Here is a 25703-nt window from a genome sequence, read left to right as displayed (position 1 = left end):
GCATGTACTTAACTAATTTCTCTTCATCTCTCTCGTCTATATGAAAGATCTCTCTACATATATAACTTCTAAGCCCTACCAACCCCAAAAGGTAGTTGATACTATCTATATTTTAACTAATAAGGAATTTGAGGTCCAGAAATGTTAGGTACCTTGCCCAAGATTTTGTCTATTGATTCCTGACCTCATGTTCTTTCCCCTGTTTTGTGCCAGGTCAAGGGTCAGACATGGGGTAAATACGAATTAGTTGCCTAGCCTTCACCCACAAGGAGTCCGCCATCTTGTTATTACCAAATCTTCCCCAAAAGACCTAACATGTTAGTCTTTGGATCACATGGTGATTACAGGCACGCTCAGCGGGATCTCTGGAAGAGGCTGAGTTTAAGAGCACCACCACATGCTTGCTGTGGGATCCTGGGCAAGCTACTTAATCCTTTTGACTCTGCTTTCTCATATTTGAACTGGGATAACACCATCCTGGTGGATATGTCGAAAAGATGTGTGTGTGTGTGTGTGTGTGTGTGTGTATACATATGTGTGCTTATGTGTGTGTTGATGTATTGCTCATCACATGGCAATAAATTAATAAGGTGGAGCTGGCATTATTAACTCTCCATTTGCTCCCATATTTTCATAGTTGGGTCACAAACCTCTACTTAGGTTTTTAAATCACACTCAGAATCTTCCCTTCCTCTATTCTAAATGCATCATCCTTTCTGAGGTGCTAAACTGACATCGTTCCCAGCAGCTATAAAAGGTCTCTCTGTCATTGAAGGAAAATACTGTACCCCATGTAGCATGATGCCACTGAAATGCCAGCCTTTCCAAGCTGTTGACTTCTTGGCTTGTTTTCATAGGTATTTGTGGAAATACCCCAAGTGAGGAAAAGAATAGCCCAGCCAATTCTGGGGTCTTCTCTACAGACAGCCCAAGCAACGGGCACCTGGGAAGTTTTTCATCACGCACACAGGACCAGGAGAAAAATACTGAAGAACTAGAAATGGCTCAGACTCAGAGCTTACTGCCCAGGGTGAGGCCTTAGCTTTCCCCTCTGTCATTAATGGTAATCATCCCTTGGTTCACTCTCTAGAATTTGGAGAAAAGAGAACAGTGTGGACTCCAATAGTCCTGGCTCCAAATTCCTTCTTTGCTCTTTTTTTGCCATGTTAGCTAGATAGAATTTACTTACTCCCTCTGACCCTCAGCTTTCTCATCTGCAAAATGGAAATAAATGGCTGCATTGCATGGCTATGGAGAAGAACATAAAGGGGAAAAGGCAAAGCCATGCCTGGGCCGTTCCCGGGCTGTAGGGCTCAGTCTTTGAACCTTCAGTGTCCTCAGTCACTGATTATAATTGTTACTGGTAATAACATTGACTGTTACCAAGGACCATGTATGGACAATCAGGCATTCCGTAATTCTTGGCCTCTAGTTGTCCCTCGAGATCCAACTCAATGGCTTTGCTCTTGACAACGCCAGGGAGGAAGAAGACAAGCCACCTTTGGGATACAGAGGGCTATGAGCTTCAGTCCCAGTGCCACCGCCTTGAGCTGTGTCTCCTTGGACACTTGGTAGAAAGGTCTCCTTTTGCCCTCCAGAACTTTCTCCCTTCTGCTCTGGGCCCCACGAAGCTGATGCTCAGAGACGATGTCAGCCTTCTCTCCACTCATTGGCTGTGCCCAGGAGAGGCCCTGTGTCTAGAAAAAATTCTCTGCTTTCCTTTACTCTCACACCAGGACCCCACTTACGACATCACACTTACAACACCGTTGTGTGGGTTTCTCACCAGAAGCAATTCTGGCAGTAACTGAGTGGAGTTAGCACCAGGTCCCACAGGTTTTGTGGGATTGGACTCAGTCCCACAAGACTGCCTCCATCTGGGAAGCCAATCACAAGTAGTAGATCCACAGGTTACCCACACTTTTGTCCAAATTTGGCTACAAATTGGAGGTTCCCATGTCTCCCCCTTGGGTTTGATAATTGCCTAGAGCAGTTCATGAAACCCAAGAAAACAGTTTTCTTGGTATTACCAATTTATTACAGAGAATGTTTGAAAGGGTGCAAGTGAACAGCCAGTGAAGAGGTGCATAGGCCAAGGCCTGGAAGGGCCCTGAAAACAGGACCTTCTGTCCTCGTGGGGTTGAGGTATGCCATCCTTCCAGCACATACATGCTTTTGGTATTTTTATGGAGATTTTATCACACAGGCATGGTGGATCATTAACTCAATCTCCAGCTCCTCTCACCCTCCCCCCCGCCATGGATGGAGGGTGGAATGAGGTGGAAGTTCCATGCTTTTAATCATGGCTTGGTCTTTCTGGTAACTGGCCCCCATCCTGAAGCTATCCAGAAACCCACCGAGAGCTGCCCCTTTAGAACAAAAGACTATTACTCAAGAAATTCCAAGGGATTTGAGAGCTTTGTGTCAGGAACTGGGGTCAAAGACCAAAAATTAGTATAAAAGATTCTCCCAGTCTCTTAAGACTTAAGAAATTACAAGGGTAGGAGCTCTGTGCCAGGAAGCGAAGAGAGACCAATATATGTATATGCTATTGTTTTATACCCTGGTTGAGCCAGTAGTTGGGGGTGGGTGGGGGCAATATTGCCACCCTGCCTGTGCTCAGGTTGGCCTCGTCCCTCTCCTGAAAGCACAGCTCGTATGAGGTGCTCTTCACCATAGAACTACTCTGTAGATTCCATCACTCATTCCCTCCTCTTGCTTCTCAGGCTCAGAGAAAGTAAGAGACCCTACTGTTTCTGGCCCCAGTGTCCTTAGCCCTCCTTGCTGGTTTCTTTAAATGCCACTACCTCTGAAAGCAGGCCTCGCGCAGGCTCTCATCCATGGCCCAGGTTGAGCCTGTACACCTTTGCTTTCTTGCTGGGAGTCTGGTTCACACAGACAAGTTATCTCACTTCTCTCCATCTCATTTTTATCCTTTATGAGTAGAGGTAATGTCTATCCACAGAGCTGTGGGGACAGAAGTGCCGGGGATCTGCCTCGCAGTAGGGCTCCAGGAATGTTAGCTCCTTCCTAATCAGTCATGGTGCCTCAGCTGGACAGTGCACCCCATGAAGAGCAGGGATAAGGGGTCAGTATGAGGATAATCTTAACAGCGGACATTTATGGGGTAATTAACCATGTGTCAGGCAGGATCCTGAGCACCTATATGTTTTATATCACATAAGCTTGGCCGGAGCCATGCTCCCTGGGGAGGGAGGGTGCCAAAGGAGAGGTGAAGGAGGCCAAAGGCCAAAGGCAAAAACCTACAGCACCCAGTATTCCCAGGTGGTCTCCCATCCAAGTACTAACCAGGCCCAACCCTGCTTAGCTTCCAAGATCAGATGAGATAGGGCGCGTTCAGGGTGGTATGGCCGTAGATGCCATTACAAGCTTATGAGATAATAATTATTATCATCAACCCTTTTTATAGGTGTGGCACCTGAGGCACGAGAGGAAAGGAATATGCTCGAGGTCTCTCAGGGAGTGAGTGGTAGAGTTGGGATTTGAATCCGCGAAGTGGGACTGTAGAGCAGAAGCTTTCACCATAGGGCTGTACTTCAGAAGGTCCTCCTTGGCAGGAAGCAGGGCCAAGAGGGATTCAGGTTGGGGCCTCTGAGGCTGCAAACCTGTGAGTTAGTTTTTGGTGAGCAGTTGACAGGAGTGATGGTGTTCCAAGGCCACAGCTGACCATGGTACAGGCTATGGAATCTGTGCAAGACAGGCTCTTCTGGGCTACAAGGCCAGTTTTGTGCGCAGGTAACTTTCAGTGGCCTAGTGGGGTTTACACTCTTGCTTTGGACTTCACCCTTAGTGGCTGCTTTACTCTTTGGATTTTAAAGTTTGGACAAAACATCTTGCCAGACTCTGTAGGGTGGACTGTCTCTGGAACAATTGGAGTTTTGTCTGTTTTATGCCGGTCTCTTTGGAACCTCCTCTGTTGGACTGATAATTTTCTAGCTTACTTCAGCCTGTTTATTTTCCTATGGTATTAATGGTATTTTCCAATATGGTGAACCAAAAGCAGCTAAGTAAAGGGGGCAGACACGACAGAAGTCTGGGCTTCTAGCCCGTGGCTCTATCTCCACCCGTGGGTACAGTTCATTAAAAGTTTCTCCCCTACTAAACAGTAGTTCAGTAGGGTCAGGTCCGTATTATCACTGCTGTCCCCTCAACTTGCGCAATGCCTGACACATAATTGGTGCTCAATTAACGTTGTTACATGACTGGATGAATGACCAAACAAATCACACACGATAGTTGTCATAGTATGGAGTTAAATCCCTGGCACGTGGTAGATAATTCTTGTCTTCTGACCTTTCCTCAGGCATTCAACCACTGTTAAGTAGAGCTCCAGTGCAGCTACTCTTGCTAGGGATGATGGGAGTTTCCCCTGAGGTTTTTTCTGTTCAAGAAGCTACTGTATATCTGGTATCCAACATCGCTTAGCTGGGGTCATGCGTGAAGCTACCAGAAAGTGCCTAGATGGCTTTAGTTCTCAAAATGATATTTGCATCTTGAGTGGAAACAGGAGGGAACCTATATTTGTTGAGCCCTGCTATGTGCTGGGTGTGATTCATAGTCACAGTGAGAAGGGGATCTCTCCTGCCAGTTCTGTGGATTGAGAAACCAAGGCTGGAGAGACCAAGGGACTGGGCCAAGGTCATGTAGGGAAGATCTGGTAAAGCTGGAAATGATCCCTGTTGAAGCTGAAATTCATGCTTCTTTTGGTGCGTAATCCTGGTGAGAGCTGAGAGGTGCTGTTGGCTTACTTAGGGCAAGTGCCTTCATGCCTTCTTTATTTTTGTGTTCTTTAGGGGCAGGATGCTGGTTCGTCTTGTCCTCCACCACCTTCAGAAATCAATGCCAGTGAAATCTACTTTGTGGAACTGGTTAAAGAAGATGGGACACTTGGATTCAGCGTGACTGTAAGAATTATTAGGCAAGCTCGGGAAGTACACGGTTGAAAAGATGTTCATCTGTAGCCTTGGTGGGAATTCCACTCATATAGCAACCTCTGATAATGTGGTCCTGGGTACAAGAAGCACATGAGAAGTGGTGAGCCAAGAAAGTCATTGGGGCCTCCGTTGGGGTGGGGTTAGGAGTTCAAAGACAAACTGGGAGATGCAGGGCAGATTTAGGATGATCAGGCACTCCAAGCAGTGCGGGTGGGATTGGGTGATGGGGTCCTGACTCTGTGGTCATGCTGTACAACCAGGAAGGGGCAGCAGAGTGGGGTTGCAGGGACATAAGCTGAAGGTGAGTGGGGGTGACCCATGGTCATCCAGAGCGGCGTCACGGTGAAGCTTGGTGCTCCCGCTTCCAAGGACAGAACAGAGTCATCTTGGCCAGAGTGGGGTCCAGGGTGATCACTTTGCACTGGCTTCTAAGCTCTATCTGCAGACCCTGGAGGAGGGAAGGGGAAAAAAAAACTGCACAAAAATGATATACTCCCACTGCTGGATACGTGTGTGAAGAAATCAGAAGAAAAGATAAACTTAGATCTTCATCTCGTGACCTGTAGGGATGTTCGCGATCTATTGTTAAGTTAGAAAAACAAACGTAAGTTATAGAACACTGTGTAGTTAATTCTAAGTTTGTACCTACAAATAAAAACTCAAGCACACAGGATGTGTCAGGCCCACCTTTGGGCCTGTGCCTGCATCCATGAATGCTGTTTGCTACTTATGGAGAGATGATGTGGTGCGTTGATGTGACTTCAATTTCTGAACACCTGCCATGGGTCAGTGCTGGGCTGGGTGTGGGGCACAGCTCCCTCATGTCCTTTTGGGCATCTAACCTTGCCGCACAGCGAATGATGTAGTCTGGACGAACAAGTGAGTATATAAGACGTTGTCACATGGAAATGAGGTATTGGGATAGAGTGTCAGGCAGATGGGGGAATCTCTTAGGGAGGTTGGGGAGGCTCTTTCAGGAGGGGGCAGACAGGTGGTGAATTTTTCATTGTGTTTTCCAGGGTGGCATTAACACAAGCGTGCCCTATGGGGGTATCTACGTGAAATCCATAGTTCCTGGAGGGCCAGCTGCCAAGGAAGGGCAGATCCTGCGGGGTAAGGGACGGAGTATGTTGGGAACTGCATTGAGTTGTGTGATGAGCCCTGGCCTGGGGGGTACAGCCTCCAGGCCTTGCCTCACTCCCTCCCTAGACTTTGTGCAAATGATGGCCTCTCCAGGTCCTGGTTTCCTCACCTGGGAAAGGGGCTGATTTAACCTGTTCCACCTGCATGATAAGTTAACAAGGGGATCAAATGTTTGTAGTGGCACATTGGGAAGCAAAAGGTGATTTTAAAATATGAGATTTTAAATAAGCCCATTGCTGCTGGCCTTCATGGGAGAAAGTAGTGCTTCCCATGGAGGACAGAGCATGCATTGGTGACCCCACTTTTTTGTATCCAGGGAGGACACTGGCAAGCCTCCTCTCTGGCCTTCCTCACAGTCACTACACTGAAGCAAGGGGGTGCCTTTGTTGCTCTCCAAAATGGCCAGTTGAGCTAGAAAGGGCACCTCGGATCTTAGTTATTTCTAATTTCTCTAGAATTCCTCTGTCTCTGGCATCAACCAGGTCTTTCTGACCTGTTTTGAGATAAAAAACATCCTCGGGATATAAATACAATCCCTAAGTGACTTGAAAATACTTTCAAAAATGGTTTCGGAGGAAAACAGGAGAAAGGATATGGCTCTACAGAGTTGGCTCAACCTCTCTGTGAGCCAATAATAGAAAGATTTCTGTATCATTGATCTATAAAGATGTCCAGAGAGGTGGCTGGCAGCCAGGACCTATCTGGGCTCCTCACAGCTCAGCTTCCTGTCCCTCCTTGAGGCTGCATGGAAGGGTGCTGGGCAAGGGCCTCCCAGAGGAGTGCTTCCTGCAGCCTCGGGAGCTCAGAGACATGACATCTGTCCCCCTCCCAGGTGACCGGCTCCTGCAGGTGGATGGAGTGAGTCTGTGTGGCCTCACCCACAAGCAGGCTGTGCAGTGCCTCAAGGGTTCTGGGCAGGTGAGTGCACCATTACTGGGAGCTGTTCTTCCTTCCAGAGCTTTCCTGGACAACATCAGAAGCTGCAGTTGCTTCTGGGTGGGAGGTGGACAGGCAGGAAACCAAACAAGACTTTCTTCTTTGTCTTTTTGTTCTCTTTCACTTCTTCACTTTTCTATGGTGATGTGAAAGCCAGGAGGAAGCAGAAAGATTTCCCAAGCGGAATACCTCACCCCTGCAAAGACCCTTGAAAAACTTGCTTTTCCCTTGCTGAGATTCTAGAATCAGAGAGCTTAACAGAGCTGATGTGCTGGAGTGACTTCTTGCGCCTCGCTCTGGCTGCCCTCTCACACTCTCCACAGCTCCAGCCTGAGCTGACCAGTTCTTCCATCGGCTCTCAGGACCTGTCACCAGCTGGCCTTTGCACTTGTAGGCACCCTCTTCCCAGTTCATGCTATTCCCATCACCCTGGGTAAATTCAGGCCACATTGTCCTGGGATTCTTTTCCCAGTGAAGTAGAAATTCAAGACACCCTGAGCCGAAGGCATGAAGCCGTTATTCTATGCAGCGCCCAAACAGCATGTGGATGTTACCATGCTGTGTTCAGTTCTCGTCCTGAAGGTGGGAGCCTTTACATGTCTCAGTGTGTAAGCCACAGAGCTGGCGTTGCCCTCTAAGTAACTGGGGAGTTGGCAGAGAGAGGAAGGACTCTTGTGGGCCCTTCTGGCAAACTGAGGGAGCAGAAGGGCCCCTGCTTGCTTCTTTTCCCAAAGCAGTCTTCTGGTTTGTAGTGCAATTAACTTATGCTGGTGACCTTGGTTGACCTAACTTGAGAACAGAGTCATAATTTATTAGTACTCTCTGTTAGACTTTTTCTAATGAACGTGATTAGAAAAGGTACTTGCTTGCTGCTGGCATCTTGCTGGCAGCGATAACAGGTAAGAATTGTCATCACGGGCTTGGTGCTGAATGACAATAGCAGCAGAAGGAATGTTAGCAGGGCCAAGGCCCCTGAATGGAAACTTGGCATTTCTAAAAAGCTTCCAGGTGATGTCCAGCCACTGGTTCCTGAAATATGCTTTGTGTAACAAGAGTAAAGAGTGTGTCGGGAGGAAGGATGGGAAATCAAACCAGAAAGAAAAGGGAGGCCAGATTGGCAGAGGTTGAGGATACCCTGCTAGGGGTTTGGACTCTAGGTGATGGGAATCATTGGAAACTTTTGTTTTTTAAATATGAAATTTATTGTCAAATTTGTTTCCATACAACACCCAGTGCTCATCCCAACAGGTGCCCTCCTCAATACCCATCACCCACCCTCCCCTCCCTCCCACCCCCCATCAACCCTCAATTTATTCTCAGTTTTTAAGAGTCTCTTATGGTTATGGCTCCGTTCCTCTCTAACCTTTTTTTTTTTTTTTTCCTTCCCTTCCCCCATAGTCTTCTGTTAAGTTTCTCAGGATCCACAGAGGAGTGAAAACATATGATATCCGTCTTTCTCTGTATAACTTATTTCACTTCGCATAACACTCTCCAGTTCCATCCACGTTGCTACAAAAGGCCATATTTCATTCTTTCTCATTGCCACGTAGTATTCCATTGTGTATATAAACCACAATTTCTTTATCCATTCATCAGTTGATAGACATTTAGGCTCTTTCCACAATTTGGCTATTGCTGAGAGTGCTGCTATAAACATTGGGATACAAGTGCCCTTATGCATCAGCACTCCTGTATCTCTTGGGTAAATTCCTAGCAGTGCTATTGCTGGGTCATAGGGTAGATCTATTTTTTCATTTTTTGAGGAACCTCCACACTGTTTTCCAGAGCGGCTGCACCAGTTTTCATTCCCACCAACAATGCAAAAGAGATCCTCTTTTTCCGCATCCTTGCCAACATCTGTTGTTGCCTGAGTTGTTAATGTTAGCCATTCTGACAGGTGTAAGGTGGTATCTCATTGTGGTTTTGATTTGTATTTCCCTGGTGAGGTGTGATGTTGAGCATCTTTTCATGTGCCTGTTGGCCATCTGGATGTCTTCTTTAGAGAAGTGTCTATTCATGTTTTCTGCCCATTTCTTCACTGGATTATTTGTTTTTTGGGTGTGGAGTTTGGTGAGGTCTTTATAGATTTTGGATACTAGCCCTTTATCCGATATGTCATTTTCAAATATCTTTTGATCAAGAGTGTTGCACACTGCTGGTGGGAATGCAAACTGGTGCAGCCACTCTGGAAAACAGCATGGAGGTTCCTCAAAAAACTAAAAATAGAACTACCCTACCACCCAGCAATTGGACTACTAGGTATTTATCCAAGGGATACAGGTGTGCTGTTTCGAAGGGGCACATGCACCCCAATTTTTATAGCAGTGCTGTCCGCAATAGCCAAAGTATGGAAAGAGTCCAAATGTCCATCGATGGATGAATGGATAAAGAAGATGTGATATATCTACACAATGGAGTATTACGGGGCAATCAAAAAGCATGAAATCTTGCCATTTGCAACCAAGTGGTTGGAACTGGAGGGTCTTATGCTAAGCAAAATTAGTCAGTCAGAGAAAGATAAATATCATATGACTTTACTCATATGAGGAATTTAATATATAAAACAGATGAACATAAGGGAAGGGAAGCAAAAATAATATAAAAACAGGGAGGGGGACAAAACATAAGAGACTCTTAAATATAGAGAACAAACTGAGGGTTGCTGGAGGGGTTGTGGGAGGGGGGTTGGGCTAAATGGGGAAGGGGCATTAAGGAATCTACTCCTGAAATCATTGTTGCACTATATGCTAACTTGGGTGTAAGTTAAAAAAAAAGTGTTACATGTTCAGTTTGTGTCTTAGATTAATCCACGGGTAGCCAAGGGCAGAATGGACTGAGGAAGAGAAGATAGGGTCCAGGAAGCCAAGTTAGCTGGAGCTTTGCCACAGTCCAGCTGGGCATTGGCAATAGGGGAGGAAATGGGGGAGGGGGAGCCCTGGGGGGAGATGTTTCTGATGGTGAACAGGCAAGTCTTAGAAAGCAGATGGACATTTGGAGGGCAGAAGGGGGCAAGCTGGATCACTGCAAGTGTGGCCTCTAGGAATTAATTGAGGGATGGTTCCATGTTCTGAGAAAGCAGGTGCGGGGGGAGGAATGTTTTAGGCAGTATGGGGAGAGGGTAGTGAGGATGTGAGAGAGGAAGAAGATGAATGTGGCCTTGAATGCACAGAAATGGAGGTACATGTGTTACCTCCAGGAACATTTGTCTAACAGGCACTTGAAAATATGGCTCTGGATCCTAACAAGGAGGCTAGATTGAAGATTTTCATTTGAGATTCAAACGAAGCAGCTGGTGGAAGTATCAGAAAATTAAGAAGCAATTGCAGGGCGAAGGGAGAGCCTCCTGGTGGCTATATGAAGTGTAAACTGAGCTTGTCCACCCATCTTCTAGATTGCAAGACTGGTCTTAGAGAGAAGAGGCCCCAGGACCACACAGCCGTGTCCTTCTGTTAATGGCAGGATGGCAGACGGATGCACGGCTGTTTCCTTGGCAACAGCCTTGCCCGGCAGGCCTGCGAGCTGTGTCTCAGCGACAGATGGTGAGAGAAGAGCGAATTGAGTGTTACTATTGTTATGTCATCCTGTGCTGCCTTTGAATTCTCAACTCAAAAGAGAGAGCAGGAAGGCTTCCTCTGGGTTCTCAAAGGACAGTGAGCACAATGTGGCTGGCTTTCGGATGCAGTGGAAGCCAATCTGATGGAATATGTTTCTGGGAAAAAAAATATATTGTCCCCAAACAATTGCTAGGCATAATTCTCCCCAAGTTTTCTGAGGTTTCTTGATCAGCTGCCCGAATGCTTCTGTGTAAATATGTAGGAATGAAATTGGAATGAAAGGGTCATGCATTTCCTGACCAGGTCTCCACATTCCAGCCAAGATATTTGTAACAAAAGATCTGGGGAATGATGAGGCAGGCTAGGAGAGGAAGGTGCTCAGAAATCTAACCTTGCTATTAGCATCATTTCAAACCGTAAACCTCCATAGGTTTGCAGGGACATCATTTGCATATCTTCTGAGAGGTGGCCTCTTTGCACTTCCCTGGTGACTTTGTTTCCTGCTAGGAAAACATGTATTTCTTTTGTATTTCATGATTTGGAGCTTAGCCATTTTTCAATCCCTTTATAGAGATTTTCCTGAAAGTGTAAGTCAGGTTGAATATAAGGTAGCCATAGTGAGTGATGGGGTTGGGTGGAGGGGGACACATGTGCATAAGATGAGTCTGTTTCCTTTTTCATTGCTCCTCTGCTCACTCAAATGAGGCCCTTTGACAAACTGACTATCAGATGAGGGGAGGGGCCTAATGGCAGTGATGGTGAAGTTGGTCGCACAATACACCTGAACCTAAAAGCGTTAGATGCTTTCATTCTTGCCCCAAATTAAGGTTTACCAGCCAGTGCTCTGTCCTATTGATCGATTGCCAACTGAGTTGAAGGCAGACCAGGAGAGACCCAGAGACCTCTTTTGCTGTTAGACTATGGAGGTTCCTGAGGCTGTGTCCCTCTTTGGTGCCCAGAGGTAGCTGTTTTGTCTTATGGTCCATCCACATGGCTGAACAAAACAGCAGCTAAAAAATTGCCACAGAGTTTACCATAATTTTCTCCATGGTCTAGTGATCAAAATTTTGTTTCAAGTGTGCTAAAAGTGATTGAGGTTCTAAAGGAGTAGTAGGAATATATATGATATACGTTTTACTAAACAATATGGGCATATTATGTCTGTCTATAAACTATATCTTTACATATAAACTTTGCTGATTATCTAGAATTGCTTTGTCCAATATGGTAGCTACTTGCCACATGTGGCTATTGAGTACTTGAAATATAGCCAATCCAAATTGATAAAACACATATTCAGTTTTTGAAGACTTAGTTCATAAGAAGGATGCAAAATCTCTCACTAATATTTTTTCATATTGATTACATGTTGAAATGGTAATATTGTAGATATATTGGGTTAAGTATACTATATGATTAAGTTTATTTTTACCTATTTCTTCTTACTTTTTTTTAAGCTTATTTATTTTGAGAAAAAGAGGGAGAGCGAGTGTAAGTGGGAGAGGGGCAAAGAGAGAGGTGGAGGAGGGACAGCGAGAGAAAAAGGGAGACAGAGAATCCTAAGCAGGCTCTGCATTGTTAGTGCGGGGCTCAAACTCACGAACCGTAAGATCATGACCTGACCTGACATCAAGAGTCGGACACTTAAGGGCCTGAGCCACCCAGGTGCCCCATCTTACTTTTTAAAATGTAGCTGTTCGAGAACTGAAATTACATACATGGTTCGTCATTTGCATTTGCACCTCACCTTGTTTCCATTGGACAGCACTGATCTAATGGATCTAAGTGTAATGGACTCTGTCATAAAAATTAGCAAAATGAAATCTTTTTGTGTAAAGCAGAAATAATTCTTGCCTGCTTGACAGTTTGCATTTTAAGGCTGGTCAGTTTCGTTCGTAATCTGCTGTCAGATTTATCTTGTTCGCATCCCACAATACAGGTCCTAAGTTTGAAGTCACTCTGAAAAAGAATGCCAGTGGCTTGGGATTCAGCTTCATGCAGATGGGGAGAGAGAGCTGCAGCCATCTCAAGAATGATCTGGTGAGAATTAAGAGGCTTTTCCCAGGGCAGCCGGCTGAGGAGAACGGGGCCATTGCAGTTGGTGACATTATCCTGGCGGTGAATGGAAGGCCCACAGAAGGCCTCGTCTTCCAGGTAGGAGACCATCTGGCCCTGTGTGCAACACTGACACCACCCATGTTTCTTTCAGGCCCACCTAACATAAGGAATACCCTGGGCTCTCGAAAGTCACACCAGGGGCCTGGATCAGATAAAGAGAGCAATTGGTGGAACATTCTCACATTTAATTTTCTGTCTCAGTTCTTAAATATCTGACCTTGAGTAAGCCTTGCTTTTAATTAGGTTTATAATGGAAGTGAAGATAAAACCCTGGCTCTGTGCTGGCTAAAGAACACCTAAATTCCAGAAGGGGGATATATGGGCTGAAGAGATTACAGTAGGTCCTTTTCTGCCCTTCCTCACATTTCTCTTTTAAATTTACAGTTTTTGATGTGTCGTGTTGCATTGGTTGTCCTGTATGTGATCAAAAATGTAATTAAAAGAAGAGAGAGAGTGAAAAGTGGACACTTCTCTTAATCTCAATGAAATATTATGCATATGCACAAAATCTCAATGAAGTATTATGCATATCAGTCAGGGTCCTGGCCGGAAATTGAGTCACTTGAGGAGAGTTTAATAAAGGTGTGAGCTGGTTGTTAAGAAGCTCAAGGGAGAGTATAGAGCCCTGGGGCTGGGAACAATGGGTGCAGTTTCCCTGTCCACCCCTCTCAAGTCCAAAGGCATATGGGAAGGAGCAATTATACAACCCGGGAAACTGAGAGAGCTGGTGAAGTGGACGTGGTGACATGAGCTGTGATATTAGGTGGCAGACCCAGCCATTCTGCACAACCCCATGGGGAGGAAGACAGAAAAACAGACATCCACCTCCCTTCTCTTCTGCCGCTGATCCTGCCCATGCTCCCATTGGCTGAGCCCAACAGGAAGTACCTCCCTCTCCTCCTGTCTCTGATCCCCGCCCATGCTCCCATTGGCTGAGCCCAACAAGAATCGTGGCTGCAGTCTGCACAGGCCCACCTCCAGAGCACAGAGCAAGGTGGATTAGTCACTCTGGACCGGGTGGTGAGAGGTGGGGAATCCTCGGGACAACGTATGTTTGGGTGGTGATACCTTCATCTATCTAGTGTGGGAGCCAGCTGTTTTGAGAGAACCAGTGCTGGGTCAGCAGCTCTCTGGGGAACTAAAGACACAGAGGCGGGCCATACACGTGGTCTCAGAGCTCGCAGTGAGGTGGACAAACAAGAAAACAGACCCGACTGTGGAAAAAAGTGTCATGAGAGACAAAGCTGCTTGCCCCGGGGAACCAGGGAGGGAAGAAACACATTCTGTGGAAGTCCATTGTCGCCAAGGGGGAGGGGGGGCGGGTATTATGTGGCGTCCAGATTAGCCATTCTCCAGTGGGGATGATACTACCTTTCAGGGGACATTTGGCAAAAAATCCACGTATGTTTGTGGTTGTCACAACTGGGGGGTGCCCACTGGCATCTAGTGGGCAGGGACCAGAGATGCTGCTCAACATCCTACCATAACAGGACAGCCCCACAGCAGAGTTATCCAGACTAAGATGTCAGTAATGCCCAGAGGCTGAGAAATCCTGGCCTAGATAAGAAACAGGAGCTGTCAAGGCACCCTGGGCTCTGAGAGAGTGGGTTGGAGGGAGAGGCTCAGCACGGTGGGAGCTTAGGATATGGGAGCAGAGGGGACAGGTGGGAGAGAGAGTGGGGGCGAGAGGCAGGTGAGAACGGGTCCTGCGTGCTGGGCTGCAGAGCTCGTTGAGTGTGAGGTGAGCCAGAGGGGGAGCTCAGCAGGAGAAGGAGCTGGTTATATCTGTGCTTGGAAAGAGCTCTCTTGAATAATGTGGAGGAAGGGAGGTGGGTGACACTGGAGGAGGCAGGGAGCAGAGAAGAAGGCACTGCAATTTCACAGGTGAGAGGTTCTGAACGCCGAGCTGAGCAGTGGAGCGAAGCTCGGGGCCAAGGGGCAAGCTTTAGAGATTGGGGTGGCGGAGCGTACATGACTGATGGCCCCTGAGATGAGGGGGTGCTGAGAGGAAAGGGAGGTTGAAGTGATGAATAGCTATTTGCTTGAGTCATTCTCTCAGTGAAGAAAAGGCATCAGTATTGGCAGGTGCTGCCATGAAAAGACCCTGGGCAGACCCTGGCCGCTTCTAGCCCAGCACGTCTGCATTGCCTGCATGGGAACTTCAGGCCCGTGGCTTTGGCTTCTCTCCCTTCAGGAAGTCAGGCCCAGAGCAGTGTTCTCCAGAATTCTCTGGAGGCGAGAAACAGATCAAGGGGATGGTGCCAGAGAGATAGTGGGGAGCCCAAAGGAGGAGCTGTCACAGCCATGCCACTCCCACATCTAACCACAGATTTTGGTTTCTCGTAGGAGGTGCTCCATTTACTGCGAGGAGCATCACAGGAAGTCACGCTCCTACTTTGCCGACCCCCTCCAGGTGCACTGCCTGAGATAGACCAGGGGTGGCAGGTAAGATGGGGTGGTACCCGCTGGTGCCTTCAAGCACCCCTTTTCTTGTCTGGTGGGTCCTGAGAAACCCCACTTTGTTTTAGGTAGGGTTCAATGCCATTTTCTTCCACTGGGGCAGGAAAATAGCTGGCCTCCAAACGTCAGTCTGTGAGAAGTTCATGAGGTTCTATCTCTCTCTTCTCCTTGCCCTCCCTACTCTGCCTCTTCAATGTTTGGGTCTTCCTGTAGAGAAGTAACATGTTTAGATCTTGTCTGTGAATATTCTGGAGCCAGGGCCTCTGGCAGCCCAAGCCTCAGAGAGGGGAAACGAGGATCAAGGGGAATACATACAAAACCAGACTGAGGGAAGGTAAGAATTTCCATTGTGAGGAATGAAATGGAGAACAGGATGTATGTCCACCCTCCTAAAGCGTGAATTAGACATGTATGGTCTAGTGCAAAGAAGAGGTATCGAAATCAGGAAAATTCAGAATTTTTGCTTTGATACCTATATTAGGTTCTCCAGAGAAATAGAATCTACAGGGTGTGTATGTGTGTGGGTATATGGGTAGTTGGAGGTGGCGGGCAGTTAGGGCATGGGCTCACGTGGTTGTGGGGGCTGCAGTCTAAATTCTGAAGAATAGGCTGGTAACCTAGGGAGGAGTTGATGTTGCAGTGTGCATCCCAAGGCAAACTGGAGGCAGAATTCCTTCTTTCTTGGGGATCTCAGTTGTTTTTTCCTAAGGCCCTCAACTGATTGAATTAGGCTGACCCACATCATGGAGGGTAATCTGCTTTACTCAAAATCTGCTGATTTAAATGCAAATCTCATCTAAAAAATGCCTTCCCAGAAACATCCAGACTCCTGTTTGACCACGTGCCTTGGTTCTGTGGCCTAGCCAAGTTGACAGATAAAATTGATCACAATGCCACTTGTGGGGTCCCCGGGACACAGACTCTGCAGCAGAGATTTGAGTGCAGGAGGTTTATGGAGCCAGCTCTTGGGGACACCCCTGTGAGGGTGAGGGAGGCAGGGTTGGACAGTCAGGGAAGTTACTGTGTGCAGCTGCAACGGGGGCCTGTGTTCATGCCATAGGGAGCTTTGGAGCTGGGATGGCCCCTCTGAGCCATCTTGAATTAGGGCAAGAGAGCCTGTGCCTTTGCATTTTGTATCAACCAGCGCTGGAGTGGGGCTGCCCCAGAGGGGACCTGACTTTGGCTGAGACAGCTCCCTTGAGTTGAGCATGATTCCTGCGGAAAGGCTAGCTGTGAGCTGTCAGTACCCAGCATTCCCAGCAGCTGGGAGATGAGGGATTCGTCCTGGGGAGGGATCTGTGTGGGTACCCTGCAATCACCTGCACCTGTTCTGCCACTCACTGGCTGCATGGACCTTGGGACAATTGCCTGACTTCTCTAGGTCTCATGAGTCTTCAGTTATAAGATGTGGGTAAAATCGGTCCCTTATCACTGGGGTGACAGTCACTAGAGATATCACAGGGGATTTTGTGACCCAGTTCCTTTTGATTCTTGGACCCCAAGAGGTCATTTGATATACACTTTGGTGTGTAAAATTGCCAGGGAAAGGAAATCAGAAAGCTGCCAGTTTGGAAAAGAAGGTAGGTACAGCAGTTGTGTTGAGAAACTGACCAGGGTGCGAAGGTCAAGCTTCACATGCACAAAGATCAGGCCACAGGGCTTGTGTCTTGTGTTTTTGCTGAGGTATCTGGGAAATGCCAGGAAAAAATGGTCCTTCTGTTCTGGAGAATAGATCCACCTAGGAGGACCCAGAAAAGTCCCATGCGAGGGCTTGGAGTGGGGTATGGTAGGCATGCTTTCTCTCTCCTCAGACTGGAAGGCCAAGTGGAAGAGGAATTTTCATTCATTCATGTGGCTTCAGAGGTCAGATAGAAGACCAATGAAGGGAGCATTTAGTTCATAACTAGAATAAAGTAATCATGGAAAGGAGGCAGTCATACAAAATCTAGAGTAAAGTCAATCCAAGCAGAAGTGATAGCAGGTGTGAAGGAATGAACCTGGATATTTGAGGGACAAAAAGTAACAGGTGTGCCTGGACTGCAGTTAATGGAGGGGAACGTGGAAGGGGAGAAGCTATAGCGGGAGTCAGGGGCCACATCGTGTAGGGACTTATAGGTCTTGGCCATGTGCGGATTGCATCTTGGCTGCGATGGGAGGCCACGGGGCTGGAAGTGGTTTGAGGGTGAAGGGTTAGGCAGGAGCATACCCTCGTCTGGTCTATACTTTAGAAAGACCACTGAGCTGGAGATGGACTGGAGCACAGAAGCCCTCAGTCATTCAAGTAAGATACTGCATGCAGCTTGGAATCAGGTTGGAGGCAAATAGTTGATAATAAGTAGTCAGATGTAGGATACATCTGGGGGGTAGAGCCCAAAGGATTACTTTTGGCTTAGATGTGGTCAGATGGAAAGAGAGCAAAGTTTGCCTTGGACAACTGGTTGAATGACGATACTACTTGCCAAAACGGAATGTATTTACAGAATGCAGCTTAAAGTACGCATCAGAGAAGTGGTAGTTCTTAGTAGCATCTAGAACTGAAACGCCATAGAACAGTCAGGGGGAGATGTCAATTAGGCATTTGTTTATGGAGACCTGGCATGAGGTCAGGGCTGGAAAAGGTAGATTTGGGAATTGTCAGCAAATAATGTTATCTGAAGCCATGACGTGGATGAGATCACCTTGGGAAAGAGTGCAGAGAAGTAAGCCATGGGATCTGCCCAAACACTGAAAGGTCCAATTCAAAGAAATGAGACAGCAGGGGTGCCTGGGTGGATCAGTCGGTTAAGCATCCAACTCTTGGTTTCAGCTCAGGTCATGATGTCACAGTTTGTGAGTTTGAGCCCTGCACTGGGCTCCACGCTGATGATGTGGACACTGCTTGGAATTCTCTGTCTCCTCTCTCTGCCCTTTCCCCACTCGCACTGTCTTTCTCTCAAACTAAATAAACTTAAAAAAAAAAAAAAGAAATGAGACAGCAGAAGAGTAGGGGCCTGGGAGTGGTGGGAAAACCAGCAAGGGCAGAGTTCAAAGGAAACTCAAGTAGAGTAAGTGAGTAAAGGATGCTCTCAAGGACGGAGAAACCAGTTATGTTGCCAGGAGACAGAGTGAGGTGAAGACAGAGAATTGTCCTTTGGCTTTAGAAGACATAGGTCACTGGAGACCCTGATCAGAGCTCCTTTAGTTGAATGATGTAGGCAGAGGCCTGGGTGGAGTGGGTGCAAGGAGAAGTGGGGAGACACTGACAGAAATAGTGAGTACAGGCACGCATTTAAAGAACAGAGAAATGAATGGCTTGGTGCTTGGAGGAGGTTGGGACAGGGATGCAAGCTGGTCAACTGATTGCTGTGGGGAGGTGAAGGGTTCTTATCTGAATGTGCCCATTTTCACTGTCAAGGTCAGGGGGATGGTTGAGGAGAGAGATGAGAAATAGAGTAGAGGGAGAGAGAACAGGAGAGAACAGGAAACTGACTTCACAAAGGAAGTGGAGAACAATTATCTAGAAGTCTTGAGTGCCCACTTGACACCTGTGCCCATATGCTTGGCATTAGTCAGTGGCTCAGAAGCAGGCATAAAGCCCACATAGAATGTCACTAGGAATTGGAATTACAATATGGCACCTGCATATAACACTGAATCGAGGCAAAATGGAGGCACATAACACAGAATGGGAACTCGGGGTTTTCTTGGTTTTTAAGGGAGTGTTTATGGGATAGAACCATGGAATCTTAGCAGAGGAAGAGGGTGGAGTGGTGGTGGTAATGTACCATGGACTGGAAGCCTTGAAGAGGGTGAAGGATCGCTATAGAGTGAGTACTGGGGATGATGAGTTGGCGGGAGAGGAATGGTTGAAAATGAGATTTTGGAGGTCTCATTACAAGAGAAAATATAAATGCTCTTACTATTTATTTCTTATCTCATCCACTTCAAATTTTAATTTTTGGTATATCCCTTATAATTTACATTGTGTATCAGTAGACTAATAAGAATTCATGGTTTATAATTAAATAAAAGTGTAGCTTTGGAAACATAGCCCCCTCTCGTTTGGAGGAGTGGGCAATCGGCAAGGCGAGGAGATATCCAGTGTCGGGGGCAGAGTAATAGTATCTGTGTTACAGGTGAAGGCAGGGATGGGAGCTCAGCCCTGTCTGGCTCTAAAGTCTGTGTTCTCTGTCACATCAGGGGTGTAGGTCATGGGACGGAAGTGCTAAAAGATAATTTTCAGGAAAAGGTAAAATCATGACTCTCACATAGATGTAAAAATGAATATATGTTAAAGATTTTATCTAACTCATTCAGTGAAGGAACCAGGTAGATGTTAAAACTGGTTCGAAAGAGATTTCAAAGGAAAACAAATTTGTTTATACAGAGTTATGAAATAGCTCAAAGTGGAAAATACAGTACAGTCAGATAACCCAGAAAGTTGTGCTGTAAACAATGCATAGTTTCCATTGACGTCTAGATTTTTTTCTCCAATAGAAAGTTGAACGGTGTTAATGTGCACAGTGTGTCATCAAAATCAGAACCTAAAAGGCCCAACAGGGATGTAAACAGTTGAGAGCAATCAAGTAATGTTTGGAGAAGTGAGGGGGACACCTAGGGAAGGGAATCAGGATGGGAAGGGAGATGAGGCTGTGAAAAGGAACCATCATGGATGAGGACAGATAAAGACAAGAGTTTACAAAACTCATTTCTTATTGGAAAGTGAGAGAAAGAGTCAGTGTTACTTCTGCTTCCATGTTTTTTTGAAGTTTTTAAATTATTAAAAATAATGTTTACATTTATCAAGAGCTTCCAATGCCTGAAGCTAAGGGGTTTAGAGATGGTTACTTGGGTCATCTCGGGCCCAGTGGGAGCTGGGGTCCTGACAGTGGGAGACTGACCCCAGAGTCCATCTTTTAACTGCTTTGCCCTACAATCACAAAAAAAAAAATGGTTATTTTTAAAAGAAGCACTTTTTAGACTTTGCTTAGTGTGCACCATTGATCCAATAACCCTTAGCATTTCTTTTAATAGACACCTGTGCTCTCAGCAGACAAAGAATTCACCAGGGCAACTTGCACTGACTCTGAGCAGAGCCCGAGTCCGGATCAAGAGGACAGCCGGAGGGACAGTGCCTCCCCAGACACAGGGGAAAGCTTGGGTCCCAGGCCCGAGTCTTTCCAAAAGGCCGCTGGCAAGGCACAATGGGACCAGGACATAGAGAGACCCTGGGCCACTTCCTCTATGCGTCCTCAGGATTCCCCCCCTCATTTGTGCAGACTTCAGCAAGAAATGGATGCATCCACATTGGCCACCTCTTTGGAAAGGGATATGAGGCAAAACTGCTATTCAGTTTGCGATATCAGGGGACTTGAAAGGTAAGAATCACCACGTTCGCAGACACTTTGTAAATGGTATGCATTTCATTGCTAGAAATTGCAATCAGTTAATAACTGTGTTCAGATGCTTACTGGGCCCAGGACTCTGCTAGGCCTTTGGAGGGGAGGTGGGAAAAAAAGAAGCATAAGGTTTGGAGTGGCTGCAACCATAGTTTGTGAGCTTTTGGGAAAGCTACCCTCACCCCATGGTCCCCTAGTACCCTTGGAGCCTGCGGATGGCAGGCCTCTGTTTTTTCCCAGCACACAAACCTTTGTGGTACATTCTGCATGGCCTTTTAAAGCATTGTGGTAAGAAAGAAGGTCCCTGGTATGCATCACCATTTTTTATTGCTAATGTTACACTTTATAGTCAACACCAGCTTAAAAAAAATCTATGTCTTCAAACACTAGACTGAAACGTTCATTTTCATAGCCCCTTTTAAAAAGTTCGTTTATTTATTTTGAGAGGTGGGGGCAGGAGGGGCAGAGAGAGAGGGAGGGAGAGACTCCCAAGTAGGCTCTGCACCTTCAGCTCAGAGCCCGATGAGGGGCTCAAACCCACGAACCGTGAGAGTCAAGAGTCGATGCTTAACCAACTGGGCCACCCAGGTGCCCCATTAATAGCCATTTTAACTCAGGCTTCATTTTGTGCCCATCCCCCACAAGTATTTCCAGTTTTCCATCCTGTTCTGCTGAAAAACATTCTCTTTGATTCAATTTGACGGTATTTATCATGTAGAGTCAAGGTGCAGGGGAAACTGTTAGGAGCAGAGAGAAGGTACAAATACTAAGAAAGGGTGAGATACTACTTCGGGGCATGTGCTAGCTAGATACACAGGCACAAAGCAGGCAAATAATGAGGAACAATGGTTTGTGTTTGACGTTGTATAAACCCACTGCTATGAAATGGCTCTTTTTTGTTGCTCATCCTGGAAGACTAACTAGGGCAGATCTGTAGGGACTGATAGGTGACATGAAGTCTGAGGCAGCAGGTGTAATGAATGCAGTTAGGCAGGGCGAGATCTGTGACTAACAGGTGCCAGGCATGTGTTCCCTAAAAGCATCCAGACACAATTTTTATAAGTATACTGCACCCGCCAAACAAAAACTAGTGTGCCAAGTAGAACAGAGTGGGCAAGCACGATTCACCAGTAGAATTCATTTTCATTGTCTGAAAATGCATAAATACAAGTGTATTTATAGCTTCTTACAATTGCATTCTAGGCAGTAATAGATACACTTGATCACATGATAAAGGAAATAATCTACAAAGGTTTATCCAAGGACAACTATTAGTGTTATCTTATAGGAAATATAGAAGGAACTGTACTTCCTTGTAGGCATGAAGCTCCTCTTTTGGATTTTTAAAAGTTTTACTGCCAGAGAGTTCAGGGTGATGGATGGAAATGGCAAGCATTGGATTATAAGGTGACTGTGGGTTTAGGTACAATACTGGGGTTTAACTTGCCATGTGCTTGTAATCTGATATAGTTATCTGCTATTAATAATTGGCTTGTTGGGGCGCCTGGGTGGCGCAGTCGGTTAAGCGTCCGACTTCAGCCAGGTCACGATCTCGAGGTCCGTGAGTTCGAGCCCCGCGTCAGGCTCTGGGCTGATGGCTCGGAGCCTGGAGCCTGTTTCCGATTCTGTGTCTCCCTCTCTCTCTGCCCCTCCCCCGTTCATGCTCTGTCTCTCTCTGTCCCAAAAAAAAAATAAATAAAAAACGTTGAAAAAAAAAATTAAAAAAAAAAATAATTGGCTTGTTTGTTTTTACTAATTGTTAGTTTGGTCACTGTTTCATTCATGGAGTCACAGAATCTGGGGGTTGTTCGATAAAAAATGATCTAATCCAACCTCATATCCCGTCGTGAAATCTGTTGTGTAATATCCCCGCAGTAGGGGGCTTGCTTTGCTTGAATACTTCCAGGGATGCAGAACTTGCTACCTCTTTTTTTTTTTTTAAGGTTTATTCATTTTTTAGGGACAGAAACAGAGCATGAGTGGGGGAGGGGTAGAGAGAGGGAGACAAAGAATCCGAAGCAGGCTCCAGGCTCTGAGCTGTCAGCACAGAGCCCTATTCGGGGCTCAAACCCATGAACTGTGAGATCATGACCTAAGCTGGTCGGACACTCAACCACCTGAGCCACCCAGGCACCCCAGAACTTGCTACCTCTTAAAGTGGCCCGTTTTATCACCATGTGGTTGTTGATCAGAAAGTGCTTCCTTGTGTTAAAGTGAAATCTGCCTTTTTCTGTCTTCTACTTATACATAGATGCTTGTGTCCTCCTATCTTTTTTGTCATTATTTTTGCAAGAAATAACACATTATATTATTTTTCTGAATCAAATTAAATCTGACTTAGTGTTCCTACTTGAAAGGGTGTACCTGATGTCCAAAATATTCCATCTTTGGAGGGGGTTTTTCTCTCCTAGAGTTACACAAGAATCCTGAGGGCTTTTCCAGAACATTCTGGGAGCGCTTTTGATATTCAGTTGGTTGTGGTTGCTGCCCATGCTTGTTGTCCAGGCCGATGTGGTCCAGGGAGCCACAAGTAGGACAGTCTTACTGTTTCTCTGTCCTGGCTCCCTCCATGGTCAACACCTCCCCTTTGCACTTGACCTTTCCTGTGATGGTCCTGGTAATGACGATGCTCTGTCTTCTCACATTTCCTTACTTCACTTTTACCATGTTTTCTTCCCCCTATTCAGGGACCTTTCTCTGTCTCTGAAGGAAGGACTCAAACCACGTTAGCTTCTCCTCTAATGGGACACTAGCTTGCTCTAGATGCATATATAGTGACTGTCTCCTATGGGAAGAGAAGCACGACACATGCCCAGCCGTCTCTGAACACATTCCACCAGTTCCTGGTGGGGTTGTGGCTCTTCACAGATGCCTTTTAGAAGTGTCTGTACCTCAGTTCTGAGGTGGCTGTCCCAGGCAACTGCTCTTTCTGCAGTTTAGAACAAAAAGAGCATGGACTCCTTGACTGTCTAGCCTTGGCTTCAGCTCTACCACATACTGTGTGTGCCTGGAGTGTTGACTTCTCCGAGCTTGAGGTTTCTCAAATGTAAACAAAGACCACAACAGCCCCACAGGGCACCTCGCGGGTCAAAAGAAGTAACACAGGCAGAGTGTTATCACAGCGCCTGGCTCCTGGCTCGCAGCGGGAACTTAACACAAGTCAGTTTCTTTCTCTTTCTTGAATTATTTCCAGCTAAAGAACAGGTCCTGTCAACTGAAATTCCCAGCAAACTGCCAGAATTTACCGTCTACCAGGTGGCTACTCTTAAAGCCAGGTGGCTGCCGGCACCCCAGCAAGCCCAGAGTACTCATAGAAGATGAGGTTTTACTTTTCCTTCCTTCCTTTCTCTTTTCTTTTACAATTGTATATCTGGAGACTGCCATATCGCAGTAGATCTTTAGAAAGCATGTTAATAAAGCAGTACAGTATATTTCCATGGAGGAAGGTTAGAACTGTGTGCCTGCTGGAAGGATGGCTTGGCACTTGGCTAGAGTTGCATCTTATGCAAGGTTTATTTCTAAAGTTAGGGCATAAGGCAAAAATCACATCAAGTCACATCTCCCTGGAACATCACTTTGGAAGGCGCAATGTTATTTGCTCCCTTGGTAGGGGGACAGATCACCTCTTCTTTGGTTGAGCCTCAGGTGAAGGGCCTTGCTGTCTGCCAAATGGTTATCTTTAAATGCTGGACTCAGAGGAATGAATGGGGATGGCAGATTCAAGGCTTCCACTTGGCCTAGGGGCTACCACGCCCTCTCTACACACTCTGACCCCCTCACCTCTTGCAAGGAGCTTACTAGAAAGATTGGAGGAAGATGGTGGCGGGCGGTAAAGGGTGAACTATCAGGCACTGCAGTGGCCCATGGGCACGTGTTGCCACCTGCTTGTCCTCTGCCTGGAGGGAGGAGGGGGGCAGGTTCCTGCTCGGGACAGGGTGGGGTGTGGTGTGGGCTGGACCTCAGCAGCAGGCTGGATTTCCCATTTTCTGATGAAACTTCCACATTGTCCCCTTCCATGTTTACAAGAAAATGCATTTTCTACACAATTTGGTCAAGTGCTTTAAGGTTTTAAACTGATTTTTCCTCAAAGTGCATAGTGATTTTAAATATTACTTTCTTAAAGTGAGTGTCCTCCTTTTATTCCTGGTAGCATACAGTCTCCTTTTTGTGCATGTGAATGTGCATATATTTACATGAAACACACATTGACATATACCTGTAGGTCTCCTGAGCAGAAATAACGTCTTTTTGACAGTGAAACTCAGGTTGGGACAGACATGCCACTTCTCCCAGGGAGGAGGACAGGCTCTCTGGGGGTCTGGGGGCCTGTAGCTATTGAGGGGCACCAGAGCTGAGTTTACAAGAAAGAGGCGTTTCGAGAAAGGGAAGGGAGGACAGCGGGCACATAATAAAGCCAACCCATTGCTTTGGGTGTGGGGACAGAGGCTGATAAATGAGGATTTGCGTGTTTGGTGAAAAGCTAAACCTGTGCATTTTTTTTTAGATTTTCCTACTCACCCTCTCTAACCAGGCTTTCGACAGATATTTTCTGAGCACATTCTCTGCATGTTTGAAGCACTGTACAAAATGCTCTGCCGTCTGTGTGGACTGCTTTTTCTAATCAAAAGGCGTGTGTGGTGACCTTTGGGCAGCCCCTGGAAGGCTTATTCTTCATGTTGTGTCTGCGTCTTCACCGCCAGACAATGCGCCCCACTCACCGTTCATCTGCCTCCTGTGTCACACCGGGAGTAAATGTCACTCCAGCTGGCTGCCTTTCCAAATAGGCACTTTCTCAGCGCTCAGAAAAGGACTCGATATTTGCACAGAGTGCTTTGAAGGTCACCTGCTTGAGTTGTTCCCAGCCTCCCGCTTTGGCCCTTTCCCTCTAACCCCTCTGTTGAAACGGCATTCATAGTCATAGCGATAACAGCCCCTCCTATTTACTGAGGACTTACCCTGCACCAGGAGCCATGGATGGATGTACCAGAATTATGTATTCTAAGCATCTCAGAAATCCTATAAATTTCTCGACCTTCTCACTTTTCAGATGGGAAAACTGAGGTCCCAGAGAAGTTAATAAGCTTTCCCGAGAACCGAAGTCATGGCCCAGAACTGAGGCATAGCTCTGCTTTTGATGCCATGTCCTCTGGCAAGTCCCC

The 25703-nt window shown here is 46.5% G+C and overlaps 1 protein-coding gene and 1 non-coding gene across 2 annotated transcripts in view; one reads left to right on the top strand and one right to left on the bottom strand.

Moving 5' to 3' along the window:
• FRMPD2 (FERM and PDZ domain containing 2) overlaps positions 1–25116 on the top strand; it is an 81467-nt gene extending 56351 nt beyond the window's left edge. Inside the window, 9 exon segments of the mRNA XM_042960270.1 lie at positions 858–1063; positions 4821–4925; positions 5975–6068; positions 6931–7016; positions 10426–10573; positions 12528–12742; positions 15053–15151; positions 20180–20523; positions 25049–25116. Of these exon segments, the coding sequence (XP_042816204.1) occupies positions 858–1063; positions 4821–4925; positions 5975–6068; positions 6931–7016; positions 10426–10573; positions 12528–12742; positions 15053–15151; positions 20180–20523; positions 25049–25097 (1346 nt within the window). The 3' untranslated portion in view covers positions 25098–25116.
• On the bottom strand, positions 3261–3379 carry LOC122232163. The gene has a single exon (XR_006209523.1). It is a non-coding gene; the product is annotated as a 5S ribosomal RNA (ribosomal RNA).
• Positions 25117–25703: the final 587 nt, after the last annotated feature.

The sequence above is a fragment of the Panthera tigris genome, chromosome D2, assembly GCF_018350195.1.
Source record: "Panthera tigris isolate Pti1 chromosome D2, P.tigris_Pti1_mat1.1, whole genome shotgun sequence".
NCBI lineage: Eukaryota > Metazoa > Chordata > Mammalia > Carnivora > Felidae > Panthera > Panthera tigris.
Note: the sequence above shows the minus strand (reverse complement) of the source record. Positions and strands in the feature narration are given on the sequence as shown.